This window comes from Salvia splendens, chromosome 1 (assembly GCF_004379255.2).
Source record: "Salvia splendens isolate huo1 chromosome 1, SspV2, whole genome shotgun sequence".
NCBI classification, from domain to species: Eukaryota; Viridiplantae; Streptophyta; class Magnoliopsida; order Lamiales; family Lamiaceae; genus Salvia; species Salvia splendens.
The window spans coordinates 44637671-44655572 of record NC_056032.1 but is presented as its reverse complement, the minus strand read 5'-3'; the positions used below and the strand labels follow the sequence as shown (position 1 = coordinate 44655572).

Genomic DNA, 17902 nt, shown 5'->3' with positions numbered 1-17902 from the left:
TAAAATAAGATGGAGGTAAAAAATGAGTAATTAAAGTATTGTTAGTGAGAAATGGATCCCACCTCATTAGAGAGAAGAGAGTTTTCAAAATTGGAAAGTGCGTATTCTTATGGAACCGGACTAAAAAGGAAAAATTGCATATTCTTGTGGGATGGAGGGAGTAATATTCATGACCCAATATTTACTTTTTTTTAATTCTATTTAGGGTTTAGGAGTTTATTGGATTCAAATGCCCGCAAATTAATTAGTAGTCTTTATAACCACCGATGGATATACATATACCTTCGTCTTAAAATAATAGTTTGATGTGAATTAATTAATATTTACAATAACATAAATCACAAAATAATACATCAAACAGGACCACCAACTTTCAGTTTTGCTCCTAATTGAATTAGCCTAATTCTAATCTAGAAGAAATTACATTCGAAAATGACCTATCATGATATGCACATGTGTCCAAAAAATGTGACATCGGATTTGCTATCGTCTATCGTCGAAAGCTTGTATTAATCATATAAAAAGTTTTCAAACAACTTTAAGAAATACAAATCAAATAAGAAAGAAAAAAAAATTAAAAGCTGAATAAAAAGAAAAAGACGTGGCAAGAAAATTGCCCTAAATTTGATGCAAAAATTGATGGATACTACTATATACTAGTCTGGTTACAGATGAATCGAATCAAAATCCTTATAAAATTTTAAGACATTTCTTAACTTATGATTAAGTAAATTGATAATCATTTTTATAGGGTTTTTATCGAGTTCGAGTCATTCAAATCCCTAACTTTCAGTCTATTAACTTTTTTCAATTCACAATTTTTCAAATTCGTGTCTGTTCGTGGACAGATAGATTTAAATTGTGTTGATCTCATGTATGAAAGATTGAAAGGTGAAAAAAGCAACAGGTAATTTTGGTGTGACTCCGGCCAAAACTTCGATCGATGTGGATGATTTAACGATCGTTGTACACGACTTTTCAAATGTTGTAATTATAATTTTGTATCATAAATTGATTGACACGTGGTAGTGCTATTGTTTGCAATTTTAGCGAAGATTGTGTTAAAATCAGCAACTAAATATAACAAAAACATCACATCTCTTAAAGCATTAAAGCAAAAAAGCAAAAACACCAAGATTAAGCCTTTACATGTCATAGTGGGTTTCTTTATATCTACAAATCATCAACTTGAAAGATAAAAAAATAAAAATAAAGGAATGCTTACTCAAATTATGCAATGATGCAAGAATTTGCATTTCAAGATATTTAACCAAACTGTCCATTTCATTAATCAAAATTATTCGCATAATGTCCCACATTATTGGCTGCAACTTCCATGGAGATAATGCAAGAAAACAAATAATGATAATAATAAATTAATTAAGTAAAAGAAGTAAGAAAAATAAAGTATAATGATAATAATAAATTAATTAAGTAAAAGAAGTAAGAAAAATAAAGTGTGGCTGCTACCACTAGACATGCACAAACAGAATCGGACCGCCGGTTAACCGTCGGTTCACAAACCAGAACCGGAACCAGCGCCGGCGGTTCCAACCGGATGGCCGTTCGGCGGTTCAAGTGGGCCGGTTCAGGTTCAAAAAAAGAGTGAACCGTAACCGGCGGTTCAAAACCACCGGTTCGCAGGTTTGAACCGGCGGTTCAGCGGTTCCAACGGTAGGATTCCGGCTAGAGCGTAGGTTTTCAGGCTAGGTGTGCAGAAAAACCAGCGGTTTACGTCAGAAACCTACACCGCCGGTTCCCGACGGTTCAACACCTTTTTCAGGTGGCAGTGTATAGGCCTGAAAACCGGTCAGAAACTGCCGGTTTTCGGCCAGAAACCAGCGGTTTCCGTCAGAAACCGTGGACTGAACCGCCGGTTCAGGCGGTAAACCGGCCGAAATTTGAAATTCGAATTTTTTTTTATTTCTTCCAATTTTACTCCTATAAATACCCCACTTTCCCCATCATTTTTACTCACCACATTCTTGTGTTAACAAGGATTTCCTTCTCAATCTCAATTTCTCTATTCTCTATCCTCATTCTCTCTAATTGCGCAAGTTATTTACTACTATATTTGTTGTTGTGTTTGTAATTTACCATTTATTCAATACTCCATATTCCATACTACTTTCATTTTGCATTATGTCTTCTTCTCGTGGTGGACCGGGACGTGGTGATCGGGGCAAATGAATTGCCCAAGATCAAAGTAGTCGTCCCCAAAGATCAAAGCGATCTAGTCGTCGAGAAGTTATGGAAGAGGTTTCCCGAGTGGTGGCTGAAAAAATAAAATTATTTTTACAATTCATAATTTCATAAGATTGAGTTTTTTAAATTTTTTTTTTGTATTCCTAATTAAAACTTCAACTTATATAATATTTATAGATAGAAGAAGATCATAGGATGACCATGCTACTCGCTAAAATGCATCAAGGTGGGGGAGGGCGGTGGTAGTTCCCAACAACAAGATGACGAATACGACGTGTCTATATCGTCGGACTCGGACAACAATGATGATAGATCTCATTCTCATATTCCGTCTAGCACCGACGGAAATAAGGACATGCCTCCCCCTCCACCCACTAAAAAAACATTGAAATATGATATTTTTGTTAAACATTACAAGAAGGTCCTTGTGGTAATTCCAAGTCCTAATGATCCGCTCTCTCAAGAAGAGACATCAGCGTTTCATGCATATTGTAACTATTGTGATAAAGTCTATAAATTTGCGAGTGGTGGGGGATATGGCACCCTCTCAAGAAGAGACATCAGCGTTTCATGCATATTGTAACTATTGTGATAAAGTCTATAAATTTGCGAGTGGTGGGGGATATGGCACCCTCCGTCGTCATTTGGTGACAAAGTATCCGGTAGAATGTGACACTGCCTCTACCCAAACCCAACTAAACTTCAAACCCGGTGGCTCAGGTTCGTTAGGTACGCCTCTTTTTAAATATGATCCTAAAAATTTTGGTGACGTTATGACTAGATGTGCTGCAATAAAACATTTTCCTTTTAATGTTTACGATGACAAAAAATTTGAGGCTACTATGCAAAGTGGTTTGAACGTAGTTGTTAAAAGAGTAGGTCGAATGACCGTTCAATGATCTATCGTTCGACAATGTTTGGAGAAAAAAGTTGAATTATCACGTTATTTACTCAACTTGGGACACAAAGTGAGCATTTGCTCAGATGTATGGACTGATTGTTTTAATAGACATTCATACATGGGCATTACGGTTCACTTTGTGGACAATAGTTAGACTTTAAACAAGCTTTTGATTGGTTTTAGAGAATTTGAGACACCACACACTGCACCCGAAATTGCTTCTTTAATTATTCAAGTTTTGAATGAATTTCAAATATGCAATAAGATATTTTCTGTTGGTTTTGATAATGCAACTGCTAACACAGCAAGTATTAATGACTTGGTTGCGGCTTGTGCTCCGGTTATTGGTGATAAGTATTTTCATCAAAGATGCATATGTCATATTTTGAATTTATGTGTACAAGATGCTCTTGAATTATGGCAAAAACATGTTAGTCATATTAGAACTACAATTAGATTAATCCATCAAAAGGCGTCTATTGGCAAAGCTTGGAATAAGTATTGCCATCAAAAGAAGGTAAGATATACGAATTTTACCATAGATGTGTATCATAGATGGAATTCGACATATGATTGTCTGAATTCTACTTTGACGCATAAAGATTCTTTGTGTGATTTTTTAGAACCTATCCCGTTTCTGATTTATATCTGTTGCATAGTTGTTGGGATCATAGCGTGGCTTTATTTAAATTGTTCAAATATTTCAAAAATGCGATTGTTGATTTATCGGGTGTTTATTATTGCACTGTTGTTCATGTTTTAGAGCATTGCATGTATATATCACTTGGTTTTAAAACTGCGATGAAAAATGCTTCCTCTTCTCCTGAATTGATGTGTGTTTTATATTATATGATTGAAAAATTGCTGTAGTATTTCAGTGAGATTACAACGGTGTTTTTGATTGCAAAGGTCTTGGATCCAAAATGGAAATTAGCCGGTACCTTCAAGATTTTAGATTTTTATCATAACAATTTGAGTTATATTGATCTTGTTCCACTTCAAGCATTGCAAGCGGATACCAATGACCAATGAAGAGTAAACCTAACCGAAACATTTCAAATAAACCTCCCGGACCGGTCAATTATCGAACAAACCTTCGAGTTTAACTTGCGTGCTCTCTACACCGAATATGAAACCAAGTATAACAGTACACACCAAGTCAGAAGACCTACCCCTTCTCAACAACATAACTTTGGCTTCGCATTTCAAACCGATTATGATGACCCCGATGCGCAATCTCAATTAGCCGACCTATACAGCTACAACACCGGCGGGAGGTCGTCCTCATGTATGGTAAGTGCATTAGATTTATATTTCGATTCACTATTTTCCTTTGGTGATGAAGGTCCTACTCCTCCCGCCCAAATCGACGTCCTCGATTGGTGGGGAACACACGAGAAAGATTTTCCCATACTTGCGTCAATGGCCAAGGAAATTTTTTCAGTTCCGGCTTCCACTTTCGCCGTCGCGTCCGCTTTCAGTGTTGGATCACGTGTGTTGGATGAATCAAGAAGTAAGCTCTCCGCGAAAAATAAGGAAGCCGTGATGTTACTTGATGATTGGGCCAAAGCTGGCGTCAGAGAACAAGAAAATGATTGGGATGATCGTCAGGAGGAATCACAAGAAGAATTCACAGGGGATGAATCGTAGGCCAACCGTCAACCGCCGGCCAACCCAAATAGGTAAGTAAGGTAAGAGAACTACATGGGCTTTGATTCCCTAATGCAAATGAGCATTGGGGATACGTAGGCACCTCAACATAAATTTTAAATTTAAGTTGAACTCAAGTCATTTTTTCTTTATTTCTTTTTTTTCCCATTTGTTTCTACTTTAAAAATATGCAAATACAATTAAATAATTGTATTTGTATATACTCTAGTCGGTGAAATAGATTTCTCTATAAGGCTAAATCCGGAAAACTTTTGACAATTCTACTATAATTGTTGATTGTTAGACTAAACTCAACATTTAAGGTTGAATTGCTAAAGGTGTCCTCAATTTAGTTATGTAGAAACATCTCCTTCGCCGACTAAGAGTATTTATACTTATAAATTTATTGTTCAAAACTTCAAGTCTTTTTTGTAATTTGTAATTAGCTTCGTTGTAGACTAGTAGGCACGTTGTATTTAAATTTTTTGTTTAAGACTTCAAATTTTTTGTGATTTGTAATTGTTGTAACTTGTAATCTCAATAAAATTGCAATTTTCATCGTGATTTTTTGAATTTTATTTAATCACATTTCATAGATAAATAAATAAAAAATGCAAAAAAAAAAATTACGAACCGACGGTTTCGGCAAAAAACCAGCGATTTTGAACCGCCGCCGGAACCGCCGGTTTTTTGAACCGGAACCGCCGGGGACCTTGACGGGCCGGTTCAGGTTCAAGGAAATCTTAAACCGTGAACCGCCGGTTCCGGTTCGGAACCGGTGGTTTTCGAACCGTGTGCCTATTCTACCACCGGAACCGGCGGTTTTCGAACCGTGTGCCTATTCTACCGGAACCGGCGGTTTTCGAACCGTGTGCCTATTCTATTGAAATGACACCTAAACAAAGCTTTCCTTTTTTAGGGTTTGGTGTTTTTTTGTCATCTTCATTCTTTCTTACATCAATTTGTGCTAATCTGATTCAGAATTCTTTTTATCATAGTCCCAAGTGGCAGCAATCCAAGAAACTTGTTGATTTTTTTAATTTATCATAATATATATCCTATGGGAGAAAACAAAACAGCACAAAAGCAAAGCATAGGGACTAACAAGTAGCAGTATATTCTTAATTATGTAAGAATCTTTGTTAAGATTCAAATTATTAAATATTCCCTCCATTCCAACTTAATTGATTCGTATTCTTAAAGGGACGTGCCTAGCTAAACAAGTCATTTCCTTTGTCCGCAAAAATCAATCCATTTTTGGTTAATTTATCTTCTCTCCATTTATCTACTTTATCATCTCTGATAACTTATTAATTCACTAAACACCACTTTTCTAAATTTGGTGACGAAAATAAACGATTTGTTCTTGAACAAAGTTTTTTATATTTGAGATCTAAACAAAATTATCGCCTTAAAAGTTGTAAAGATTGTGAAATTCTTAAGTGGTATAAAAGTTGCACAACTTTTAGTCCAATTTAATTTTCAACAGATCATTTTTGAAATTTTTGTCAGTAAAAATGAACCCCTTTTTCTCTTATGCATTTCACTATTCAAGACTAACTGCATTATGTTAACCACACACAAAAAAGTAGTCCAAAATAAGTGTAAACCAAAAAAAATGCATCCTTATCTTTACCAATCAATTTTAGCCAAAATGAAAAACAAGATTTACAATCATTTAGCAAACAATTAAGCAAAACTTCACCCAAATTGAAGCAGATTAACTGTTTAAAAAACAAGTAAAAGGAAAAAAGAGAGTGATGAGTAAGCAACTAACTAATCAAGGAGCATCACATTAATTCACCATTTTAGCTTAAACACATCACATTACTTTATCAATCTTTATTTTTAAAATTTCTTGCTGATGTGGCACGAGCTGATTAGCTGCCCCGAAAACCATCAGCGACTGTAACATAGCGATAGAAGAAAATGGTTGTCACGTTCACACCTTAATTATATAAATGTATGATGAAATTTTTGGGTTTGTAAAGCTGCTGCTTTGTTGCAAAGTGAATTCAAGTTTATCCAGTGAGTTTCACTAGGAGAGAGTGGTGTGATCAGAAATCAAATAGAGAAGAAAAAAGAAGAGAATCTCTTGTTAGTTGTTACATTATGTATTATATTCAAAAGTTGTGAGTTTTTATTTTTTTGGTTTGACTCTTGTACTTAGCTGTCTTACTTTTGGCTGAATCTATTTTAGAGTACTAAATTCTCAGTTTTATTTTGTTGTCTGGAATAAAACAGTTGTTGAAGTGAGCTTGTGAGATATTATGATCTAGATTCCTTTGTAGTCTCATAATTCTCTGTGACTAAACAAGAAAATATTTTCAAGAATTCAGAGAAAAAAGATGTGAAAGCTCATTCTCCTTCATTTATTAGTTCTAGGCTTTCTCTGTATATAGAAATTTTTAATTTTTACACTAAGAAAACATGATTAATGAAACTATGTGTTTGTTATTTTTCCTCTTTTGGATCCTTTTTCTTACACAAACTCTCTCTTATCTTAAGCTACTAAGGTTGTTGAAATGACTACTCTGACAACCCAGTTCGCGCCTTCAAGCAGGTTGGGGTCGTACGAACCGATGCACCAAATGAGTATGTGGGAAGAAGACACATTTGATGGCAACATCAGCCCCCACGCTGCTGCTGTTTGCATCATCAACGACGCTGACGACAAGATTGACTACACTTCAGATAAATCAGCTGAGGATTCTCAACCTTCAAGAGCCATCTCCGACAAGGTTCTACACTTTACATGACTCTGCTTTTGTAGTTATGAAACATCCAAATTCAATGCTGGCTGATTTTTGTGACAGACACAGCGGCGCTTGGCTCAAAACCGCGAAGCTGCAAGGAAGAGCCGTCAAAGAAAGAAGGTGTGTGGAAATTTTTCCTCCGGTGATTGCATCTAAATACATGAACTTTGTAGAAACTTTAGTTCATGTGAAATCATTATTGAGTGAATTTGCATTTATTTGTAGGTTTATGTTCAACAGTTGGAAACGAGCAGATTGAAGCTAGCTCAACTCGAGCTCGAGCTCGAGAGAGCTAGACAGCAGGTGAAGAAATGACACAATAAATCATAATTCAAACTTTTGTGTGTGTGTGTGTGTGTGTTTGGAGTCTGAATCTTGATTCATAGGGGATGATTATCGCGGGTGCAACGGCGCATATGGGCTTGTGTGGGAGCGTGAGCTCGGGAATTGCCATTTTCGAGGTGGAGTATAGCCACTGGCTAGACCAGCAGGAGAGGAAGATCGCTGAGCTAAAAAACGTGCTTCGAACGCCCTTAGGCGATCAGGAGCTAAGTGTAATGGTTGAGAGCGTTCTCAGCCATTACTGCAGCCTCTTCCGCATGAAGAGGGATGCCGCGAGGGCCGACGCCTTCTACTTGGTCTCAGGCATGTGGAAGACCTCAGTCGAGAGGTTCTTCCTGTGGATCGGGGGCTTCAAGCCCTCGGACCTCATCAACGTAAGAGTGTTTTTGGTGTTTGGTTTGCATGCTGTTGCAGAAGAACTTTTTTGATGAGTGTGTTTTTTATATTTTTGGTGGTAGGTGGTTATGCCGCGGCTGCAGCCTCTCACCGAGGAGCAAACAGCGAACATTAATACCTTGAAACACTTGTGTATGCAGGCCGAGGACGCTCTGTCGCAAGGGATGGAGAAGCTCCAACAGACCCTCGCGCAGAGCGTCACCATACCGGGCCCGGGAATGGGAAACTACTGCTCCCAGACCGCCTTTGCCCTCGAGAACTTGGAGTCACTAGAGGGTTTCATAAACCAGGTAAAAAATAAAATAAAATAGCCCGGACTGTGATTTTGTAGGTTCGGAACTGTCCACACACTCCCTTGATACTAATGTGCTCGATGTTGGGCGTATAGGCTGATCATTTGCGACAGCAAACTCTGAAACATATGGCGTGCATATTGACTACACGACAAGCAGCTAATGGATTGGTTGCATTCGGGGAGTATTTTCAGCGTTTGCGGACGCTTAGCTCACTCTGGTCCGCCCGTAGCCCAGGCGAACCAGCATGATGTCGGGGTCGATGGAGCAGCATTAGATACAAGTTCAGCCACAGATATATAAATATATTGTAGAAGTTCTGTGAATGAGATAAATCTACTAGTTTTTGCTTAGATGGGTATCGATTTATTGTGCTGCTTCTAGTTATGTGGCTGTGTACATATTGGTTAAAGACTTACTTATATATGACTGTGGCATTGATATTTATGCTTTGTGTTTTTTTAAGTAATAGTATATTTCTTTTTTTCTATAGCAAAAGTTAGCAAAAATTTTATTCATCTCATTGAGCCAATGCTGGAGAGAAAAAGGGTTGATTATTTGCTGCTGGCAGCTGATTTTTGTATCTCACAATTGAATGTGAAGTTATGAGACAGAGCTTACAGATGCAGAATGCTGATCCACAATGAGTTTGATTAGCGGCTCCTCCATGTCAGCATCGGCCCGAGTTGTGTCTCGTTTAACGACGATGTTTCCACCCTTGGTGACGACGATGACCTCCTCTTTACGCGTTAGGAGCTCGTTAGCCACCACCATGTCCATGCTGTATTTCTCAAGAGCCGTACCGACCTTCTTCAGAAGAATATTCTTATCAGTCTCTAGCTACGGAGGAAAAGAGAGAAGTATAGTGTTAGCCCAAACTTTTTTTAAACCATTACTGAAGCCTCCTTATAAATCAACTCAACAACAATTTGAGTCTGTTGGTGAAATGATCCGCCTAGCTATTGGAATTTCCGGCACCAGAAATCGACGAAAACTGCTGAAACAATTACCTTGAATGATATACAAAAGGCCTTGGGAGCCCAGTCTCTCCTCAGCACCAACAGCATCTTCAGAACTGGACGAGTCGCATGTCCAGAGGACCTGAGCTGGATTAAATCTTATGCACTGCCTGCAACACGTCGAACATATTGTGAACGAACAGAGAATGCTATTGTCAACAAAACATAATGAAGGTCAAGGATAATACAAACACACACCCTTACTCAAACAGTCCATCATGCATTGCTTAAATTAGTTTGCATCCATCTACTGTTCATTTCCAGATGAAATATATTTGTCCGATCAACTTATTATTTTCAATTATTATATCTTGAGATGCCGTTTTGAGTAGATACTGATAGATACAGTACCATGCTTTCCCAAGGAACATAACAATCAGACACTGCTGCAGCGAGATAAAACAAGGCCCGTGAGCCAATGCTACTCATTGATGATGCAATCAACTGAAAATTCTGCATAGCATACAAGAAAGTATCATAAGTAATTGAATCAATTTTTCACCCAAAGAAAAGACCAATGGAGGAAGAGAGAGACTAGGTGGAACTAAGTGATTTGTTAAATCTAATTGGAAAATATGTTCTCCCCTTCCCCTGTTAAGGGGTGTTGATTGATTATTTTTATCTTTCTTATTAGAATTTCTCCAATCCTACCCTCCTTCAATGGGATCAAATGTTAGAAACTATCAAGGGCCACGAGATATCCTAACGTTTCAACCCGTCTAGGTAAACATTCTCTTAGAGTAAAAACATGATTCCCAATAATAATTTCTGGAAAAGATTGTGAGAGTAACAACCTGAAGATACTCAAAGATTGTAGTGAAGGGAAGTTTCAACAAGGTGCCACAGATAGTTGCCTACGAAAGAGTCTCAATGTTGATCAATCAAGTCACATAACGAGCAAAAACTTCACGAAAGCAGGTCATGGTCATACCGCATGACTGTTAATAATAGCTTCCTTGACCGTTTTCTCATATTGTGGACATGCTGAAATGTGAAACAACAGTTGAGAAAAGATAGATTTTACAATCAGTGAAATTGAGCAAATTGAGTTTTTACAATCAAATGAAATCGAGCAAGTTGTCCATTAACAACATCAAGAGAGGCTACCGAACCTGCAATATTTGATTCCTTAGTAACTTGTAAACATTCGAGCAATGGATTGTTTGGAAGAGATGTGCAAAATGGTTGGTAGGTTCCTCTGCACAATACACATTTCAAACAATGCTGTCATTGCCAAATAAGTTGGTTTCATCATCACAGAACACAACGACCTTCTCAAAGAAGAAGAAAGCATTACTCACTCGCGATAAAGGAACACCACTGCATATCCAGCTCTCAAAAAATATCTGTGGTTTCATAATCCAAAACATAAACAAAAAACACAGAATATTTCAATAGAAACTAAACAACAATGGCAAGCTTACTCTGCCGAAGTCGCTCCTCGATGGCCTGAGCTGAAATTATCAATGTAACGAACACACCGTTGCTCCAAAGGAACAGTTGTCCCTCCAGAGGTCACCAACACTATCCTCCTAGGGTTTTCTGATAACAAATCAATATGAAACCTTGCAGCTCAAACAAGAAGGAAAATGTAAAATAAAATTCGTGATTAAACTAAATAACTTGCCTGAATTCGAATTCTTTTGAATGAATTCATCAGTTTTTCTTTTGATTTCTGCAGCATTCTTCAGAGGGGATGAGTCGAAGAAAGATTTGGTATCATCATTAGATGTCTTTTCAAAATCCCCCAAACCGTTCAAAGCATCCATTGGAAAAGCTTGCTAGCTAAATAACAAACAAAACAACCAACAAAAACAAGATTCTCAGGGGGTTTTCGTCAAACTAGTAATGTGCAACGAATTCAAAATTGCATTTTCAACAGAAATTTTCAACAAATTCAGAAATCAATCAGCGAAGCTTCCGATTATCTCTGAGTTAAAAAAAAAAAGGATTACTACTATATTTTTACCTTACAAAATTGTACTGTGCCTGCAGATGGGTTGAGCTGAAATGCTTGAGAAACAATACCGATATAATTAGGAAAAAGCGGTGAGAAAAGCTGAGGTAGCTGAAAATGAGTGCTTTGAAAAAATGATTTTACCAGACCAGTTGTTTTCCCGTTAACACCCCTCTCGTTAGAGAGCATTAACCGTCCATTAAATAAAAATATATAAGGGCATAGACGTAATTTGGTAAAACATGCACAGTGGCGGAAGTGATTTTGAAGGAGAAGCAGTTGAGGTAGTTGGGATTGTGCTGCCACGTGGCTTTTAATAGCCTTCATTCCGTTAAGCAAGAATCCGCCATTTTCATACTACAGTTCACACTTTTTCTTATAAATAAAAGCATAAAATACAACAAAATTAAAATAATTAGACTGAATAGCTCCATAAGTTGGGTAACGCAATAATAAATGTTTACAAAGCCAAACATAATAAATGAATCCTTGGAAGCAATAATTCATTTTGTGCTACTCATAGAAGCTTTACTTATTTCCTCAATTATTAGCATGAAAGCTTCCCAACTTGAACGATTCACTATTCATTTTATTTATTTATTTACTCTGCTTTAAAGGCAATAAAATTAAAATAATTACTCTATAGGGAAATGAAAGCTTCACCTAGCACTCTAGATTAATTAATTTGATTCAAAGTATTTAACCCTATTAAAATAATTAACCAAAAATCAGAGTAACAAAGAGGTTCGATTATACAGATCTGACCTTACAAAATGATACTAATTCATACTGAAAAGAATTTAACAAAGAAAGCATTCAAATGAACACTCTTTTCACATTTACAAAGGATCAAAATATCGCAATTAATTTCTTCCCCCAAATTAAAATTAAACCAAAAACAAATTAAACAGCTAACTGGATATCACCGAGCTCCAGTTGCGCCGCGATCTCATCGAGCTGCTTCTTCACGCTCATATCAATCAGCTTCGACCCGGAATTCCCGTACCGGATCGTGAACCCGGCCACCAGGCCCGGATCGATCGCCGTCCGGATCCGGACATTCCTCGCCCCGGTCAGCTTCTGCACCCCCCTCGCGATCTGCGCCAGGTGCTGCGACTCCAGCTTCACCACCGACGTCACAACCGCCACCTCCGTCTTCATCAGATCATTGTACACCGTCTCGAACTCCTTCGCGATCTCCCTCACCAGATCCATCCGCCTCATCTCCACCAGGATGTCGAGGAAATTCGACACGTGCGGCTGCAGCGCCGATGACCTCGCGATCTTCTCCAGGACGCGTCGCCGATCGTAGGATTAGTTAAGAATTGGAGGACGGAGTTGTTGGCAATTGAAACTAGAAAAATAACATATAACTGTCCCATATCGGTGTTAAAAGAAAACTGAAACTAGTATATAAATCTCATGAGCCACTCCTCCTATCACCAATTGGTTTTAGGATGGAACCCATGAATTTCTATCAGGAGTCGTCGGAGAAGATAGAGGCGATCTTCTCCACGTCGGCGAGCGCGTTCGCGTAGCTTCTATTGCATGCACAATTATCTCGAGCAATATTTGTATATGCATGCAACATAGCTAGCTGCGTGGTGCGGTGCACGCAACGTAGTTAATTACTAGATATGAATAAGATTATGTGGATCAATAAGTAGCACATGGTTCAACCGAGCTGACAAGCTGAGGTGGTGGAGTAAGGTGGCAAAGAAGGAGTGGGGCATGAGATCGAATGCATATAAAAGGGACCACAACACCATCTTCATGCCATGTTATGTTGTGCGTTTGTTCATGAGCTTAGATCGTGGATCTGAAGCTATATCCCTTGTTTCCTTACGTTGCATTGTATCGGTTGATCGTTTACATTTGCATTAATATAATTCCTCTTCGATTGTTCCTTGCTGCGTTAATTTCATCGATTGTGGTTTGTTGATTTACGTTGTGATCTATAATTGGGAAATCATGGGGTAAGGTCGTAACAAGTGGTATTCATAGCATTCGATCTCCGGACGTTGGAACGGTGACGCGGGGGGCAGAAATCGAGAAGAAGGTGATGGAAGCGATGGAGCAGAGAGTGGGCGAGATCGTTGAGCAGGAGATGCAAGCTCAATGAGGGAGGAATTAAGGAGTTAGAGCAGGCAATCGCAGCGATTAATTTGCAGAACCAGAAAAATAAATCGGTGATGGATGGCGAAGGTAGTAGTGGCGGTAATTGGGGTGAAGGGAGAAGTGAATGGGGCAGATCCACACGCTACGAATTTCCTAAATTCGACGGATATGGATTTGAAGGGTGGGTGATGAGAGCTGAGTATTTTTTTCAGGTGGCGAAGGTGCCGGAGGAAGAACGAGTGCGCGTTGCAGCGATCCACTTCGAAGGGGAGGCTCTACAATGGCACCGTGGATTCGAGAGTTTGCATGGAGACATGGATTTTGCGAGTTGGCCTTGCTATGCTTCGGCCTTAGCAGCTCGTTTTGGAGATCATGCATATGAAGATCTGTTGGCAGATCTTAGGAATCTTAAGCAAAAGGGCAGGCTACAGGCGTATATGGATTCATTTGATGAGCTGTACCTGAGAGCGGGTATTAGAGAGGATCAGGCGCTGAGTTTCTTCTTATCCGGGCTTATTGATGAGTTGCAAATGACAGTGCGAATGTTTAGGCCTAAAGGCTTAGCAGAGGCGTATTCATTAGCCAAGCTGCAGGAGTTGACTGTGAGAGCTTTAGGGGGTACATCGAGGGGAGTTTAGAGTGGTGTGCCTACGGGTAGCAGCTACTATTCGAATAGCAAACCCTTAACAGTCACAGCCACAAGCAAGCCAGTAGGAAATGTGAGCAATTGGAATGGGAATAACAAAGATAATGGCCGTTTTGGGGGAATCAGGGCAAGTACAAATTTATCACCTAAGGAGATGGATGAAAAAGGGCAAAGAATGAGTGATTTTGGTGTCCCGTGAAATTCACCCCAAATCACCAATGTTCGAATAGGAAATCATATGTCATACAACTGATATAGAGGGAGGAGGTAGTGGAGAATGATGAGCCGGAAGAAAATGGAGAGGAGGTAGAGGGAGAGGAAACTGACCTACAACTATCACTGCACACAGTGTGGGGGAAAGATGGGCCTCAAGTAATGAGAATCAAGGGAATATGTCAGAAGAGAGCTCTCAAAATACTGATAGACACAGGCAGTACTCATAATTTCTTGAGTGCTAAAACAGCTGGGAAGATCAATTGTGACTTAACTCCAATACATTCTAAGGTTGTAAAGGTAGCCAATGGACAGATTTTGCAGTGTAAACAGAAGTATAATAGCTTAGAATGGGAGATGCAGGGCTCAATGTTCAAAGCTGAGGTTTACATTATTAATCTGGAGACATATGATTTGATATTGGGAGGAGAATGGATGTCTACCTTGGGTGAAATCAAGTGGAACTTTAATAAGCTAGTATGATCTTTGAAGTAGAAGGAGTGGAGGTGAAGTTACAAGAAGATTTATGGTCACCAAAAACTGAGCAACTTCATTGCTTACATATCCTGAACCAGCAAGAAGAGGATGAAAATGAGAGGAAACTCAGTCAGATAATGCCCTCAGTGGAAGGAAATTTTGATAGTTGTTTGGAGATCAGTGTAGAAGAGTTATGGCCTGCTCTTAAGCAAGTCTTGGAGGCTTATGCGGAGCTGTTTGAGGAGCCCAAGAAGCTACCTCCACAAAGGCAGCAAGATCACCAAATCGTTCTTAAGGAAGGGGCAGAAGCAGTCAACATAAGGCCTTATAAATATGCAGCTCGACAAAAGGATGTAATTGAACCCATGGTTGCTGAAATGCTTGAAGCTGGAGTGATAAGGCACAGTGAGAGCCCTTTGCTAGCCCCATAGTATTGGTAAAGAAGGACTCTTCCTGGAGAATGTGTGTGGACTATAGGGCATTAAATGCTATCATATTGAAGGACAAATACCCCATTCCCGTGATTGAAGAGTTTCTTGATGAGTTGGGAAATGCTGCTTGGTTTTCAAAGATAGACTTAAGGTCTGGATACTAGCAGGTGAGAATGAAGCCCGAGGATGTATACAAGATTGCCTTCAAAACACACTCTGGTCACTATGAGTTCTTAGTGATGCTATTTGGCTTTACCAATGCCCCGGCTATATTTCAAAATCTGATGAATACTATTTTCAGAGAGCATTTGATGAAATTTATACTGGTCTTTTTTTATGATATTTTCATATATAGCAAGAGTAAAGGAGAGCATGAACAACACTTAACTATAGTGGTGAAACTGATGAAGAAGCATTGCCTCCTGGCCAAGAGATCCAAATGCAATTTTGGGTGCAGGAAGGTTGAATATTTTGGGCATGTGATCTATGAAGACGGAGTAGCTCCAGATGAAGGTAAAATAGAGGCTGTTAAAAATTGGCCTCAGCCTAGAACTCTCAAGCAGGTCAGAAGCTTTCTGGGATTAACTGGTTATTATAGGAGGTTTGTGCACTATTATGGGGTGATAGCTAGACCTCTGGTGGAGGTAATTAAGGGTGCAGTGTTCAGCTGGCCACTTGCAGCTCAAGAAGCCTTTGATAAATTAAAGTTTGCCATGACAACAGCTCCGGTGCTTGCTTTGCCAGATTTTTCTAAAGACTTTGTGGTTGAAACAAATGCCTCTGGAATGGGAATAAGAGTAGTTCTGATGTAAGAGAAGCACCCAATAGCCTTTATCAGTAAGTCCTTATCTCCAAAATATCAGTCTCTGTCAGTATATGAGAAGGAGTTGTTGGCAATTCTTATGGCAGTTAAAAAATTGTACCATTATCTTCAGCGTAAGAAGTTTTTTATTTTAACTGATCACCAAAGTCTGAAGTACTTGATAGAGCAGAAATTGAGTATTCCTACTCAGCAAGCTTGGATGTCTAAGCTTATGCATTTTGATTATGAGATCAGATACAAGAAGGGCAGTGAGAATGCAGTAGTAGATGTCTTATCTCGAGTACCTGAGGCCTTGACTTATGCTTTAACTTCTTTCATTATTCCATTGGAGTTGATTGCAAAGATCAAAGCAACATGAGAGGTTGATTCACAACTTCAGAAAATATTGAAGGAAAAACAACAAGATAAAGATTCACACCCTCAGTATACTTGGTGCAATGAGGAACTGAGAAGAAAGGGTAAACTGATAGTAGTGAATGACTTACAATTGAAGGCTCAAATCCTATCTATCTTTCATGAATCTGCCTTGGCTGGACATTCTGGAGTATTGGGCACTTACAAGCGAATTTCTGCCCTGTTGTACTGGCCTAAGATGAGGAAGGAAGGAAGGGAGTTTGTGAGGGTGTGTGTTACTTGTCAGAGATACAAACCAGGGAACTCCTCCCCAGCTGGTTTATTGCAGCCTCTGCCTATGCCTGCTACAATATTTACAGACTTGATTATGGATTTCATTGAAACTCTTCCAGATTCACAAGGAAAAGATACAATTATGGCGGTGGTGGATAGATTGAGTAAGTATGCCCATTTCATGGCATTATCACATCCCTTTACAGCAAAAAAAGTAGCTGAAGTGTTTATGGATTCGGTTTTTAAACTTCATGGAATGCCAACTGAAAGTTTGGAGGAAGCTGTGTGTGCTCTTGTGCTAGGTCAAGCTTCGCAAACTCAGAGAATCCGCTAGATCACGAGGTCTAGGAACTCCGAGCTGGCAGGCTGAGGTGGCGGAGTGAGGTGGCAAAGAAGGAGTGGGGCGTGTGATCGGATGCATATAAAAGGGACCACAACACCATCTTCATGTCATGTTATGATGTGTGTTTGTTCATGAGCTTAGATAGTGGATCTAAAGCTATATCCTCTATTTCCTTACGTTGCATTGTATCTGTTGATCGTTTATGTTTGCATTAATATAATTCCTCTTCGATTGTTCCTTGCTGCGTTAATTTCATCAATTGTGGTTTGTTGATTTACGTTGCGATCTACAATTGGGAAATCACGGGGTAAGGTCGTAACAGCTTCCGGAGGTGGTGTTCGACATCGTGGCACCGCCGCCGCGGCGGCGGAGGGGTTTGATTGTGAGTTTGGGGGTTTTAAGGGTTGAGGTTAGGGCGAGGCGCGTTGGCGGTTTGAAGTGGAATTCGGACGACGAGCGGTGCTAGAAGGTTACAGGAGTCTGCTGCAAGGAGGCTGCGGCGGCGGCCATTGTTGACGGCGGCGGCAGGTGGTGCTGGGGAGTGACGACTAGTGAGCTTTGTGAAATTTGGCTAAAGGGTTTTGGAAGAGAATGGACAGTTATGATTTAAAGAATTGATGCGATGAACGGTATAGAATAGAGACTTCATCAACGGAGCCGGAAGAATATTGTCTTATCTATATAGATACATGGTTGACACGTGTC

General features: G+C 39.3%; 1 protein-coding gene and 2 pseudogenes across 9 annotated transcripts; 1 reads left to right on the top strand and 2 right to left on the bottom strand.

The window, feature by feature from the left end:
• Positions 1 to 6726: 6726 nt before the first annotated feature.
• LOC121754732 (transcription factor TGA7-like) lies at positions 6727 to 8990 on the top strand. Of its 9 annotated transcripts, none has more exons than XM_042150063.1 (7): positions 6727 to 6853; positions 7320 to 7497; positions 7573 to 7632; positions 7738 to 7815; positions 7899 to 8228; positions 8313 to 8540; positions 8639 to 8990. In XM_042150063.1, exons 2-7 carry the CDS (start codon positions 7339 to 7341, stop codon positions 8792 to 8794), a joined length of 1011 nt encoding a protein of 336 aa, XP_042005997.1. In that variant the 5' UTR covers positions 6727 to 6853; positions 7320 to 7338; the 3' UTR covers positions 8795 to 8990. The 9 variants fall into 9 exon arrangements, with proteins under 9 accessions (XP_042005997.1, XP_042006009.1, XP_042005981.1 ...); XM_042150075.1 differs by having other exon boundaries at positions 6743 to 6784; XM_042150047.1 differs by having other exon boundaries at positions 6754 to 6853; positions 7265 to 7497.
• Positions 8991 to 9042: 52 nt separating this feature from the next.
• On the bottom strand, positions 9043 to 11641 carry LOC121754773 (annotated as a pseudogene).
• A 759-nt stretch (positions 11642 to 12400) lies between these two features.
• Positions 12401 to 13110, bottom strand: LOC121792544 (annotated as a pseudogene).
• Positions 13111 to 17902: the final 4792 nt, after the last annotated feature.

Bases quoted from the DNA above. Each gene is read 5' to 3' on its own strand.
- LOC121754732 (XM_042150047.1), top strand. From the start codon at position 7,282: ATGACTACTCTGACAACCCAGTTCGCGCCTTCAAGCAGGTTGGGGTCG. The intron at 7,498-7,572 runs GTTCTACACTTT...TTTTTGTGACAG, and splicing joins CAAGAGCCATCTCCGACAAG to ACACAGCGGCGCTTGGCTCA. The intron at 8,229-8,312 runs GTAAGAGTGTTT...TTTTGGTGGTAG, and splicing joins AGCCCTCGGACCTCATCAAC to GTGGTTATGCCGCGGCTGCA.